Genomic DNA, 15,261 nt, shown 5'->3' on the forward strand with positions numbered 1-15,261 from the left:
AGAAATAATTAATTATTTATCTTAATTTATATGAAAAGGCTGGGTGTTAAGCTTAATCAATGAGATTTGACAAGTTAACTAGAGATGTGAATCTAAATAATGGCAATTTAATGTTCATAATATGGGTGGTGGCCTAGGGCTGTTGAATGGATACACAGAGCTCATTTGCTTAGTTTTCATAATAGTTGCCCTTTAACCACTATTATTTGATGGACCCATTTGCACTATGTTTATCTCAATCTCAAATCATTAATTAATCCTTTATTTAATTAAATTTTACTAGTTTTCAACCCATTGAGGCTCAAAAATATTATTTGAATATTTAAATTTAAAACTTTTATTAATATTTTATATTAATATCTCGTACATTTTGTGATAACATGTTAAACTTTTACATATATTTGTACCAACGGAGTAGTCCATGTTATACACATATATAAAAGAAATAAAAAATTTAAATTAAAGTTTATTATGTGGCATTTAATAATTATATTTTACTTTTTAGTTTTTTAAGCAAAGTTTTAAACAAAATGTCTCTTAATATAGCAATAAAGTTATTTGAAAAATTAATTCTTATTTAGAGGTTATTAATTTAAATCACCTTATTAATAAAGTGTAAGAAAATATAGATATTTATTATGATTTAATTTTGGGTAAGTAAAATTTTAATTTAACTGAAATAACTAAATCGAATAGACGAAAATTAAGCTAATGATCAATTCGATTTGATTTTTAAATTTGATAATTTTAATTATTTCGAATCAGTTCAATTTTCGTATTGAAAAAATATGAAATACCTAAATTAATCGAAATGTAAAAATTGATATTATTTTTCGTTATTTCAATTTTAATATTTTGATTAATTTAATAACCGAATCAATTAAATGATCATCCCTAATCTTAAGGTGATAATTAATATTAATTTTTAGTTATTACTTAATTGGATATTAAAGAGATATTAATGTAATAATATTCTTTATATAAAAATTTGTATTATTTTGATGTTAATAATAATAATAATAATAAAAGATGAAATGAAAGAGACAAAATAATTGATGGATGATTGAAGGGAGAGCGAAGACAGGAGGATGCACTGTTGGAGAACGTGGGGGGCTGAACGGCGGAACGAAACCGAGCCGACGTGGCACGACCGCGACATGATGGGGCCCCACTTTCCCACGACTTTTTCTCCGAAAACGTCCAACAGCATTCCTCGTGAGCTGTCATAACGTGCGGCCGCCGACTCATCATCTCTTTCGTCCAAGCAATCTGGGCCCTCCATTCATTCTCCACATTTCGCTGCCATTTATTTAGGATGCATTTCCTCTCTCCATTTTCCAACATGGCTAGTATAATGTTTGATTGATTAATTATTGATAAATGTATGGTACGTTGAATTATTTAATTAATTAATAAAAATATTTTTAATATTACGATAATAATTAATATTATTCTAATTTTAATTTTTTTGTAACGTAAAAAATTCAAAGAATCTCTCGATTATAAATAACTTTTGTTTCAAACTTATCACATCTTTTTCAAAATTCATAGTTTACGTACCACATAATTCTAGGTAAATAAATAAATTCGTCGCGAGCTGAACGGAAACAGATTCGAACCTACAATCTTGTGATATTTCAAGCTCTTAAATGTGTGCAATGGACCATCTACGCTATCTCGAGGTTACCCTAATTTTAATTAAAACTCTCTCGAATTTTAGTTTTGTTAGAAAAAAAAATAGACTTTTATAAATACATGTAAATTTATGTTGATATGATTGATTTATCTACAGAGCCCCACAAATAAACTACATAACATTATGATTTGGATATGGGGAATGGGAATTAATTTATATATTACAAACACAGGGCCACTATAATTAGGATGATTTTTGCATTGACTAGCTATCTAAACAAATTATGTTGTCAAAATGATATATTCCATGCCACCAAACAGAGCCTCAAACTCAATAAAAGAAGGGTATTAAAAATTCATATCTTGGACAAACTACCTACTGCCTTTGAGGTTTCCAACTCTTCAAATATACCAAAATCTTTGACATTTTGTCCTGTCTCCCCCTACATTAGAGTGCTGGGCCCACCCCAATAAAATTGGATCCCCAAAACTACCAATTACAACAACAACAATAACCATAACGTTTCAAGCCTTTACTGTACCATGTTGGAGATTAAAATGGGCTATAGTTTTGGCTTTATACCGCACAAGAAATGAACTTTACAAGGACATCAATCTACAACACCAAAACAGAGGGGCAAACACAATGGTCTGTTGCTCCACAGACTGTAAGTACCAAAAAGGAAAAGTTGGTGTATAGCTTAATCAGCAGAAGCCAATGATCCAAAAAAAATTAAACCTGCTCCAGATGCATCCAATGATGCAAGATCATGACAAAAAACGCCCCCACCCCAGCACCAGAGAGAAGAGAGAAAGAAAAGAATTGAATCGTTTGTCAGCAAACAGGTAGTGCCTCCCTATATCGACTGCTCAAGCTATTTGGCAGACGATGCTTCCCAGGATCAGCATTTCCATTTTGCATCATGGCCACAAACTCCCTGTAATCTATGCGGCCATCCTGAAACGTCAAAGTTGGTCAGCAGTTAAGCACAAAGACATGGGAAAAGGAACAAAATGTACAACATTTCAACTCTCCTATCACAGCCACAAGCGCAGGCACGATTCACTTCCTGAATTGAGGAACTAGACAGCTTCATGATGTAATGCATCCACAAGTTGTATTTGTTTATTTATTTTTGAATTTAATTGAGATATTATATGGAACATGGAAGGAAAATACAGCCTACCAGCTAATGGTCAATTTGGTAAGCAAGCAAATTTAAATGTGTGCCATCTAACTGGTTAAACATAACTTCAACAGATTATTTGAAGTCCCTGTACAGATTCTCAATCCACCAAGCCGGTATAATATGGACAAGGTCATGCTTAGCTGAAACATTTTTCTTTCTCCTTGCAAGTCACTAGATTATCAGAGTTTGATTTATACTATGCACCATACTGATTTACCACTGATATGGAGAATTTTGACAGGGAACAAAGATTTGATCGTTGGAATCCTTACTTTGTTTTCATCAACTTCTTGCATCATTTCCTCCAAGCGAGCATCCTCTATTCCAAACTCCTCACAAGCTTGTTGAATTTCGTCTTGCGTGATATAACCACTCCCATCTTTGTCAAAATATGAGAAAGCAGCAAAGAGACGATCTTCCCTCTCAATTTTGTTAAGATGCAATGTGGCAGCTATAAACTCCCCATAATCGATGGTGCCATTATTATCAACATCTGCCTGAAATTTCAGGAAAAAGAATTGGAGTGGGAAAAAAGAAACAGTTTAAAAGGAAAGGGGAAAAAACATACAAGTGAGAGGAAGCATTAGAGTCAACCCCTGAATTTATGAAATATATGGTTATAAATATATAAAACAACAACAGTACAAAAAGCTTAATCCTGCAAGGTAGGTTCAGGTACCATGGATTCTGGATATGTTCATATATATGAATACGGCAGGTTTATGCTGAACAAACAAATTGTGATATTTGAAAATTATTTCTCCATAATGATGTTATCTCCCGAGGTGGAATTTAGTTCTATTATTCAGATATAGCTAAAATATTATTGGGGTAGGGCAAATAGTGGCATAATAAACAGAGTTACATGATGGAGTAATGGCTCAAGCTGTGTAATGAATATAAACACAGTGAAGTGAAGTAGAAAGATTACTGAATTTATCGAAAAGGCCAAACATGATAAGCTTCCAAAATCTGAACTATCTCTTGCCACATGTCATGTCAACGTATGTTTCAACAGTGCAAAGCACTAAAAAATGAGATTTAATGAATGTGATAGTTATACATTATGCGTGGCATCGACATTTCTCCGATTGAAATGGAAAGAAGTTTAGCCATTCAAAGAAGCATCATTCTTCTTTTCCATAGAGATATGTAATAAGTAAATGATGGAGAATGTTGGAAGCAACCTCTAAAGAATCTTAAGAAATGTCTTCAAATTCATTCCAAGGCCAAGCATTGATTTTGGATGCTTTTCATGAAGAAAATCATTTGTAGAAGATTTGTTAGGCTTAATTTTAATGAGTTTCCCGAAGTCTTTTTGGTAACTCTAGTTATGTTAGATTTTTATTTTTTTATTTTTTTGCTTAAGTGTCGGGGTTTTATTTATAGTTTTTTTTATCTTATTATTTGGTTTCCTAATAGGAAAAGGAAAGGTTTCCATTTTGTTTAGTGTCCTACACGAATCCTAATCCTAGTAAGAATAGAGTTACTAGAACTCTACAAATATTATTGTAATCTCCTTTTTTTCATTAGTGAGTGATTGAATGAATCTTGAGTTTTCTCTAAGCGTGATGCTTTCTTTGAATTTTGCAATGCAATTCTAACCGTAGGTATGATGTCTATGGAACTCGAGATGCAATGCCTAGAAAATCTCTCTTTCCTAATCTTTCAATTTCATCTTCTTATTTTCATAACTCTATTTCCAGCCATATTCTCTGCCTCAAAGTCATCTTTTGATCCATATTTTACTTCTAAATTGCCCCCAACCCGTTGCATATCAAAACCCTAGCCTTTTCTACAACTCTCCCTCATGTTCTAACCCTTATAATCCTTCGATCAGTCAAAATTAGTAGGATTTCAGATCTGTCCTACATTAGTAAAGGTTTCTTGATCTGATCAGTTACAGGAAAATTTAAGATCTGATTCTGTGGTGATACTTACAGCACGCATTAGATCATATATCTCGGACTCCTTAAGATTGGTACCATACTTTTTTAGTCCAGCCTTGAGTTCATCAAATGTAATTTGACCACTGTCGTCTGCATCAAGCATTTGGAACATTTCTTTTAATCCAGCTATTTCTTCTTCAGATAAACACCCTGCAATGACCTACAGAGATAAAGAACACGGCATCAAAGATCACAAGAAAAGTATTTTGAAAGAGTGCGTAATCATATTTGCGCATTAAAGTTTGAAATTAAATTCATATTATTGTCTGAATTCAATACTTTTATCCAGACACATCCAAATGTTATAATCTGTATAGTTAAAACAATAGATACTCCAGTTGGCATGACTCCCGCTACCACAGCCAAAACTTACTCGAAATGCCATTTTCTTCAGCTTGTTCATGGCAGAAAACTGTGTCAAGCGAGTTAAGACTGCAGGGTCAAGAGGCTTGTCAGGAGCCACTCCTTCATCCTGAACCCAAGGATGGCCTACAAACAAAACCAAAAGATTCATTAATGCCTAAAGACATTCTGATATTAATCCCCAGTGCCTGTAATAGAGCAAACTTTTTCAGTTGTAAAGAAGGGGAAGAACTAGTGATCTGGCTTTCCTCCAAGTTTTTCAAGTAAAAAGTCTCTTTCATATTTTCTAAAAATGATTTCTTTCTCAAGAAATAGAAAACTCAAAACAAGAGAAATATTTTGGTATAGATTAATAACCAATTGAAGCTCAGAAAAGGTGTCCAGAAACACAAAACAAGCCTATGTTGCAACAAACATTTGACAGCCTACTATCTAATCTAAAGCTATTTATAGGTGTGTAAAACATTTGCCATGAGGGTGCGATTTTCAAGGAAAACAAAGATCAAATCGTTTCCCAACATGGCTTGCATTGAACATAGCTACTTCTAGTCATAGCTTTACCAAATAAATGTTTTCAGATAAACCGAATACAGAGTTGAAAAACAGAACATAATGGCTCACATAGGACTTCATGTGCTGTTAGCCGCTTTTGGGGATCTCTAACAAGAATTTTCCTGATTAAATCTTTTGCACTTTCAGAGATACTAGGCCATGGGTCAGATGAGAAATCAAGATCAGCACGCAAAATCTCGTCAAATATACCCTGCTGAGTTTCTGTATCAAAATGGAAAACATATACAAAAGAACTGCAATGAGAATAGTTGGTTACAATTATCAGGACCGAAGAAAAAGGACAAAAGAAAGCAACATAATGCTACAACCAGAAAGAAAAAATAAAGAGAAAACACTGGATTCATTGGTCATGTGTCCCCACTAAACCTTACCAGCCCAAAATGGAGGATCCCCGCTTAAGAGTATGTAAATTATCACGCCAGCACTCCAAACATCTGCTTTTGGACCATACTGCTTGTTCAGAACTTCAGGTGCAATATAGTATGAGCTCCCAACAACCTCAGTGTAAATTTCCCCTGTAATTTAAAGTTGTTAACGAACTTGATGGAAAGAGCCAAACATGTAGCACTAAGAGAACAAATGAAATAGAATGTCAAGCACACCCTGCCAAGATGAGAATGATTGAAAAGATGAGAGAAAAGCTTCCTCTCAAATGATAGATGCTTTTGTTTTTGAGTTTACTGTAACCCACTTCTATTATGGACATAAAAGATCAACTTAGTGGTCCCTTGAAGCAAATATATAAACTTCACAAGATCGTATAAAAGCCCTTTAAGTTATGAGCAAGGCTCTCATCTGTCTCCTTGCTGATAAGTCATACCAGTACAATAGTAGTTAGATCTTGACAAGTAGCATAGCCTTCCCATCATCATTATCATCATTAACTGCACCTTACCCTGACTAAGTTAGGGTCGGTGGCAAGGTATTCATAATGTCAATTGACTTCTAAAATTTGACAACACAAATCCATGTAAAATAATAATGTGGCAAAATTTTACATTGGATGACGTTTCTAATGCAACCCTCTAGCAAGGGAAAAATGAGATAGTTTTAACACCATCTTCATATGGAAACTTTTCATGAGATGCTAATGAATGAAGACAATTGATATGATCTTCTTCCATCATTTTTTCACAAATTGAGAAAGTCATTTCCAAACCATGTTTTTAATATAGATGAGAGATGATTGGTGAGTTAGAATCCATGCAGCCGACCACACCTAGTGAGGTTTAGACTTGGTATATTGTTGTACAGGTGCAGTTCTATGTTCCAGTACTTAAAAATGTATTTCCTTGAACCCCCTCACCTTGCAATGATGGGATTGTATACTTACAGATTTGAAGTCCAGGGAAACTAGGTTATACATAAATTATGTAGCTTATCCATCACTAAGCAATAAACTGTAAGTTCAGATAGATATCTAAATCACATACTGCATTGGGCAAGCTAAGTAAGCAGAAAGTAATTTATTTTCCAAACGTCTTAGGCACATAAAGTCACATAATTGGTGTGCCTTGCACCAATAACCAAATTCTTCAAGCATTGATTTTAATATTATTTGATTATATAGATACCTACACTACCATGCAAACCTAATAAATTCATTTCATCATCATTCTTGAAAGAAGTCCTAGTAGCGAGTTTCATGAGGCTTCCAGAGTCCCCCTAGATTCATTTCTTTCTAGAATTATCTAGAAATAATAATCCGTAGATAATTTTCCCAATCCTCATTATAAAATGTTCTGGCTCCACAAGCAAATGTCTGATCTCCTATGAGGAGGATTGTTTACCATGACCACCAAGGAGAAGCCATGAAGTTACAACCACAAAATAAACAACCTCCTCAATAATCACCATCAATGAGTCAAAGGTTGAACCTTATTATGCAAAGAGCCTTGAGATAGAATTTTATTCACATTCAGACTCACTCCATAACTGGGGTACTTCTTGCACTACTAGAAATGGATGAAATAAATTATCTAAAGAAGAAAGAAGAAAACAGATGCAAAAACAGAAATGAACCAAAAACACGGAGGACAGCTGCAAAAACCATGGAGCTAAAAGAGGAAAGAGAAGTTAAATAGAAGGAAAGAGGGAAAAAACAAAGGAACACATCAAAAGTGAATGTTTTTACGAACAACAGGGACCTTCATGGGGATTTCCCTTGTAAAGACAGAATTAAATATCAACCTTTGTACCACCAATGAGAACCACAAAGAAAAGGCTTAAAGGGATGAAAAAGAGAGAAAAAAAAAAGAGTATTGTACAATAAGTAGTTGATAACCATTTCTTAGCATGATTGCCTGTTTTGACATCAAATATTTAATATGTAACATCATTAAGAAAATATCAGAGCGCTTTCCTGATGGTTCATGGTATGATAAATTCATAAAAATATGGAGATGCTAAAGTTATCCAAGGTATTTGAACTTATCTTGCACAAATTTCAAAATAAGAGAAGCCATGTTGAATTTCTTCAAAACGGGCCCTTTATATGCTTAATGCTTGTTTGATATAATTAATAGATTCGTTTACTACTAGCTGAAAATTGCAACATAAAATTCAAACAGATGACCTGTAATTTCAGATTAATGGATGTATGCCCAACCGTCTCAGCACATAATGCCTTGAATTGCTAAGGTCAACACTGACTTGCTACATTAGAGATTCTAATGTCAAGAGGTAATCAACTATTAAGATTACTAAATAAATTAAATTTGAAACACACCTGGCCTGAAGAAAGATGATAATCCAAAATCTATCATCTTGAGTGCTGAATCCTCTTGCTCATCAACAAAAAGAAAATTTTCGGGCTTAAGGTCCCGATGCATTACTCCCAGCGAATGGCAGGTTTCTACGACCCTAACAATAGTCTTAGCGAGTTCAGCTGCCTTCCTCTCTGTGTAATGCCCTATCTTGACAATCCTATCAAACAGCTCGCCCCCCTTACACAGTTCCATCACGACATGAACTGCCATGGCATCCTCATAAGCCCCTTTGATTGAGATGACATTGGGGTGGCCTGACAAATGATGCATGATCTCAATTTCCCTCCTCACATCATCCACGTCACCCTCAGTCAGCAACTTCCTTTTCACCATGGATTTGCAAGCATATTCCTTTTCTGTTCCTTTCTCAACGCAAATAAATGTAGTTCCAAACTGCCCCTGGCCAACTTTTGCCCCTAAATTGTAGTACTCCCTGAGATTACCAGTTTTGGTTCTCAACACAGACTCTGTCATCAGCCCCGCGCATGACATCCTCTTGACATTGTGCGCCTTTCTTTGTCTCATTGCTTGTCCCGGTTTAAGCTCTTCCTTTAGTTTCTTCCCCACCTCTGGTCTAGCTGGTTGTGCCGGTACGGTTCCTTCCTTCCCATTCGTCATTTGTTCCGGTCCTGTGGGTTGTGCTGGTATAGCATCTTCCTTCCCTTTCATCACTGGTTCCGGTCTTACTGTTTCTGCTGACTTTTTTTCTTCTTTAACGATCTCCTCTAATTCTGGGGGGTTGGTTTCAACAGGATGAAGATCATCTGGCCTTTTATCTCCTGAAGACGCTTCAATACTTTTTATCTCCTGTTTATTATGGGGAATGAAAAGTTTTGATCCAATGCAGTTATTTCCCATCTAATAAGTCAGTGGTCTCAAGTCTCACTATGGAATTCCTCTCTCAGTCATGATCAATTCCAACTCCAAACTTGCCAAAGCCAATGGGTACTTCACAATTAGTTAGGAAAAATACCTAGTAATCGCACAACTCACTCCATCTAAAAACCCCTATTGAACACGGAAATCACACACACACACACATACGTATATATATATATATATATATATAGAGAGAGAGAGAGAGAGAGAGAGAGAGGCTGAACCTTTTGAAAGCCCCATTACACCGACAATTTGTTAATGGCAACTATTTTTTCAGAGTCGTTGGGTCTTCAACGGAGACTAACGTAAACCAAATGAAACCCAATAGACAGACTGGGTTATATTGTGAGATTCTACATCCAATTTGATTGCATAAAGACACAAAGTTAGAATATTCTTGGAGAAGAACAACAAACGGTTCGCATTTGCGCGCACCATTTCGGTTGCCAGGTTTCTCTCTCTCTCTAGAAAGAACGAAGCTTTTTGTTGGTCGTTGGACTAGGGTTTTGATTTCCTCATCAGGGTTCGTCTTTCCTTGTCCGCCAAAATCGAAGTTCGATCGAGAGAGAGAGAAGGAAGAAAGGAAAGGAAAAGTGACAGGTTTTTCTGTTGAAAATTTCAAGCTTTTTGCGTAAAAGTAGACCGTGATCACAAACGACGACGTTTTAAAAAATGAAAATTTCACATGGTGACGTTTTGAAATTTCAATTATTTTTATGTTTCAACAACTTTTATTATATTTCAAACAATCTAAATAATAAATAAATAAAATAATTATAAAGACCCTATAAAAAACATTGTGGTGCCCAACTTTTTGCTAATATAATGAGTTGACTCGTCCATTTGGTCAATCGACTCATTACTTTAGTTAAAAATAAAATATAAATATTATTATTAAAATACAAAATTTTATCTTTTACATATATACATAATAAAAATAATGTTTTAAAAAAAATTATGACAATACATCTTCTTTAACATATGTCCTAAGATATTTAAATTCGAGGAAATTTTATTGGCAACCCGTGAAATTGCTCTTCACAGCCCGCACCATGCAAAATGCTTCTCTAATTTTAAAATTCTCATTCTAGTCTCCATAGCCTATAGCAAAGAGCCTATGACAGGGAAAAGAGAAAAAGAGTGGGTCGACTGCCATAGCCAACCCACACAAAGACATATATATATACACTCACACACACATGGAAACCATGGCAGAGAGAGAAAGATAGTGGGTCGGTCATGGCCGACCCCCCATATATATATACACAAACACACATATATATATACACACACACATATATATACACACACACGCATGGCCGCGACCATGGCAACCGCGGCCATGGAACCTAGCCATGGCAGCAGTCGGGGAACCCAGCATTCCCTGACTCGGGGCGATCGCGGTTGACGAAGGCAGCGATGCTGCCATCGTTGCCGGGGTGGGGTGGAGGTTTCAGAAACCCTCGCACCTCGAGGTACAAGGGTTTCTAAAACCTCCCTGCACATGGTCGCGGTCATGCTGTGTGTATGTATATATATATGTGTATTTGTGTATATATATATGTGTGGGGGGTCGGCTATGGTCGACCCATTCTCTCTTTCTCTTTTTTTCTCTCTCTGCCATGGCTTCTATGTGTATGTGAGTGTATATATATATATATATTTATGTCTGTGTGTGGGTCGGCCATGGCAACTGACCCACTCTCTCTTCTCTCTGCTATGGGCTGTGGAGGCTAAAATAAGAATTTTAAAATTAGGGAAGCATTTTGCATGGTGCGACTGTGAAGAGCAATTTCACGGGCTACCAATAGAATTTTCCTTAAATTTGGATACAAGTCCAACCCTACTCAAATAAAAAATTTGGTCCACTTAATTAGATTTGCGCTCATATAAGACTAGATCTTTATTGTTTTAACTTAGTTCATGAACTGTGATCTAATTATTTATATGACACAATCATGAATCTTTTTTACCTTACAATACGGTTATAAAAAGACACGAATTTTAAAAAATAAAAATATCATTTATTATATATTAATTAGTTGATTTTACATTGAATATCCAAATTAATGTTAACATTGAATATATCAAGAAATTGAGTCTTGCCCTTATAAGTCCAGCAAGCTTTGTATGCACTCGAAGTGTACGTAGGACAACTATCGGACACAGTTAGCTTAAGACAAATCTAGCGATGATTAACTCGAAATTATCATCAATTATGTATCAATATTAAATTCTTGTTATAAAAAATAAATAAATAAATTGAACAAAAAAAATATTACGGTATTATGGCCAGTCTAAAGAAAGGCACTTTGGCGCGGTGGGAGAGCCGACTCCCATGAGAACCAAACCACCAATTGTTCGAAAGGAATGAGGTATTTGTTCATTCTGCGATCCTTAAATTTAGCTTCTGCCAAGAATCTTCTTCCCTTTCATGTATCTAAGTTCCAACCTTTTCGATTTTCGGTTTACTCCAAGTCTTTTAACCTTCATACTTCCGAGAAAACTGCCCTAACCCACACGAAAAAACAGATAGAAAACAAAAGTTTTGCTTCGCTTTTTAGTGAAATAGCTGAGATTTTAGGCACTGAGAGCCTTAATTCAGATAAAACTTCCTCTGGGTTTCCAGTATCAGGAGAAAAGCAAAAACCTCTGGAAAATGGTGAGACAAGGGTAGAAAATGCATATTGTGGACGAGGTGTTTGTGGAAATGCCGCGGTTGCTGCAGACCAGGGAAAGGAAAATGTTCCGGCTTTGGGAAGCACCCGGTTTGAAAATTTGGTTGATCGTGATGTTAGTCCAGTGGTTAATGGGATTACAGAGATAATCCGGGGAGAAAATGTTGTTGTTCCTATGGAGGAGCAATTGGAAAATTTAGGTTTTGAGTTTGATTCGGAAGTTGTCGAGAAAGTGTTGAAGAGGTGCTTTAAAGTCCCACATTTAGCTCTAAGGTTCTACAATTGGGTGAAGACCAAAAATGGTTTTTGTCACACAGTTGAAACTTATAATACCATGATTTACCTTGCTGGAGAAGCAAAGGAGTTTGGCCTGGTTGAAGAGTTGGAGGAGGAGATGGAAAAGAATTTATGTCACAAGGATCGTAAGACTTGGACCATTCTTATTTTGCATTATGGAAAGGCAAAATTGATCGGAAAAGCGTTGTTGTATTTTGAGAAGATGAGGAAAACTGGTTTGGAGCCTGACATGGTGGTGTACAAACTGATCTTGCGTTTGCTTTGTAATGCTGGACGAGCTGACATTGCCTTGGAGTTCTACAAGGAGATGGTTCAGAAGGACATGGATCTCAGTATGAGTTTGTATAAGTTGCTATTGAAGTCTTTAGCACGGTCTGGAGACATAGCTTCAGCTCACCTGGTCGCACAAGACATGATACAAAAATTTGATGGTCGCGAACATCAGGCTTACACATGCTTGCTAAAGAGTTTTTGCATTTCAGGGAGAATTAGAGAAGCACTGGAATTGATTTGTGATATGAAACACAAAAATATATCCCTTGACACTGAACATTTCGAGACCTTGGTGCAGGGACTTTCCAGGTCTGACAGGCTTGCAGATGCTTTGGAACTTGTTGATATAATGAAGAAAAAAAATAACGTTGATGAGAAGATTTATGGAATCATTATTAATGGTTATTTGAGAAAAAATGATTTATCTAGGGCACTTGATCTGTTTCAAAGCATTAAAGATTCTGGACATATACCCACAACATCCACCTATACCGAGTTGATTCAACATCTCTTTCGGTTAAATGAGTTTCAAAAAGCCTCTCAGATATATTATGAAATGCTAGAAAAAGGAGTCAAGTTAGATGGTGTGGCAGTGACTGCAATAGTGGCGGGTCTTATTCGCCAAAAATGTATATCTGAGGCATGGGAAGTGCTCAAGGGTACGGAGGCAAAAGGAATCAGGGTAACTTGCAAATCTTATGGTGTATTAATCAAAGAGCTCTGTAAAGTTTCGCGGACAGATGAGATCATCAAGGTTCTGAATAAAATGCATGCTTCTAAAATAAGTATTGGAGATAATATTTTCTATTGGGTTAGATCTTATTTGGAGAAGAAGGGAGAAATAGAGGAGGTAGAAACAGTAATGAAGATGCAGCGAGCTTCCAAACTTTACCCTCCAGAAGGAAAAACATGTAACAGTGGTATCTCCGGTAACCAGGAATTAAGTACGAAGTTAGACTCCAATCTAGTAGGGCAACAGAGGGAAAATTCTCACTTGGTTAAGTCATTTTCCAATTCTTACAATGATAATGATCTGCAAGAAATTTGTCACATTCTGTCATCCTCGGTAGATTGGCACTTGATACAGGAGGCTCTGGAAAACTGCACTGTAAAGTTCACTCCTGAGCTTGTTCTGCAAATTTTGGATAATTTCCCTATGTATGGTCATGTTTTATTACATTTCTTCTCGTGGGTATCTAAGCAAGATGGTTATAGACACACTACAGAAACTTACAACGCGGCCATCAAAATCTCGGGTCAGGGTAAGGATTTTGGACACATGAGAAGCCTCTTTTTTGAAATGAAAAGAAAAGGTTGTACAATAACATCAGATACATGGACAATCATAATAATGCAATATGGTCGTGCAGGTCTTACGGAAATTGCTCTCAAAAACTTCAGGGAGATGAAAGCCTCTGGCTGTAAACCAAATGGAAGTACGTACAAGTACTTGATTATATCTCTTTGTGGCACGAAAGGTAGAAAGGTAAATGAAGCCATCGCGATTTTCCAGGAGATGGTTTCTCTGGGATTTATTCCTGATAAAGAATTAATTGAAATTTATCTTGTGTGTTTATGTGGGGTTGGGAATTTGTTGGATGCAAAAAGGTGTGTCGAGTCCTTAAGTAAAGTTGGTTTCTCCGTTCCACTAACCTATTCCTTATATGTTAGAGCTCTTTGTCGAGTGGGGAGATTGGAAGAAGCTTTACAGTTGGTTGATGGAGTCAGTGTGGAGCAAAATGCCTTGGCTAAGTATACTTACGGTAGCCTTATTCATGGGCTGCTACAGGGGGGGCGTTTGGAAGAGGCATTGGCTAAGGTGGAATCAATGAAGCAGCTTGGCATCAATCCAACGGTCCATGTGTATACATCCCTCATGATTCATTTCTTTAAGGAGAAGCAAATAGGAAAAGCTTTTGAAGTTTTTGAGAAAATGAAAGAAGAGGGTTGCAAACCTACCATTGTCACTTACTCAGCCTTGATACGTGGGTATGCTAATTCAGGAGAGCTTGCTGATGCTTGGAATATCTTTCATCATATGAAACTGAATGGACCATGCCCTGATTTTAAAACGTATTCTATGTTCATCACTTGTCTCTGTAGAGTAGGCAAGTCTGAAGAAGCTTTGCAACTGATATCTGAAATGTTGGACTATGGTATAATTCCAAGTACCGTTAATTTCAGAACGGTCTTTTATGGGCTGAATCGAGAAGGCAAACAGAACTTAGCTGACACTGTGTTAAGGAAAAAGTGGGATCTCACAAAAAGAAGGAAGTTCTCAACATGAATTACGTCCAAATACCAACTGGCATTTACTTTGCTTCTCCCTCTTTAACATCATATGTATAAGTTTGTCTTTGTTTGATTCTGGCTTTCCTCCCTTGAATTATAGTTGATGACTCGACGCTTGCTGGAAACCATTAGGTTTTCTACTAGAGGATACCTAGTTAAGATGCTTTTGCATTTCTGTGTAAACATTGGAGGAAATGTCACACGAAAAAACCTTCATCATGCATGCAGCTGAGTCCTCTCTAAAGCATGCTATTAATGCCAGTTTCCACAATATATGACAGATTAGCTTGCAATATTAATGCCAATTTCAGTTCCTTCAAGAATTTCTTTAACTTATGAGATATATATATATATATTTTTTTTT

General features: G+C 36.1%; 2 protein-coding genes across 3 annotated transcripts; one reads left to right on the plus strand and one right to left on the minus strand.

The window, feature by feature from the left end:
* Positions 1–2,083: 2,083 nt before the first annotated feature.
* On the minus strand, positions 2,084–9,526 carry LOC127806525 (calcium-dependent protein kinase 26-like). The gene is made up of 7 exons (XM_052343879.1): positions 8,439–9,526; positions 6,082–6,225; positions 5,759–5,911; positions 5,148–5,263; positions 4,767–4,934; positions 3,098–3,322; positions 2,084–2,593 (listed from the first exon to the last, which is right to left on the minus strand). Exons 1-7 carry the CDS (start codon positions 9,334–9,336, stop codon positions 2,471–2,473), a joined length of 1,827 nt encoding a protein of 608 aa, XP_052199839.1. The 5' UTR covers positions 9,337–9,526; the 3' UTR covers positions 2,084–2,470.
* Positions 9,527–11,539: 2,013 nt separating this feature from the next.
* LOC127806977 (putative pentatricopeptide repeat-containing protein At5g06400, mitochondrial) lies at positions 11,540–15,233 on the plus strand. 2 transcript variants are annotated; one of them, XM_052344621.1, is made up of 2 exons: positions 11,540–13,867; positions 13,976–15,233. In XM_052344621.1, the coding sequence occupies exons 1-2, from the start codon at positions 11,728–11,730 to the stop codon at positions 14,890–14,892; spliced, it is 3,057 nt and encodes a 1,018-aa protein (XP_052200581.1). In that variant the 5' UTR covers positions 11,540–11,727; the 3' UTR covers positions 14,893–15,233. The 2 variants fall into 2 exon arrangements, with proteins under 2 accessions (XP_052200581.1, XP_052200580.1); XM_052344620.1 differs by having other exon boundaries at positions 11,540–15,233.
* Positions 15,234–15,261: the final 28 nt, after the last annotated feature.

The sequence above is a fragment of the Diospyros lotus genome, chromosome 7 (assembly GCF_014633365.1).
Source record: "Diospyros lotus cultivar Yz01 chromosome 7, ASM1463336v1, whole genome shotgun sequence".
Classification (NCBI taxonomy): Eukaryota; Viridiplantae; Streptophyta; class Magnoliopsida; order Ericales; family Ebenaceae; genus Diospyros; species Diospyros lotus.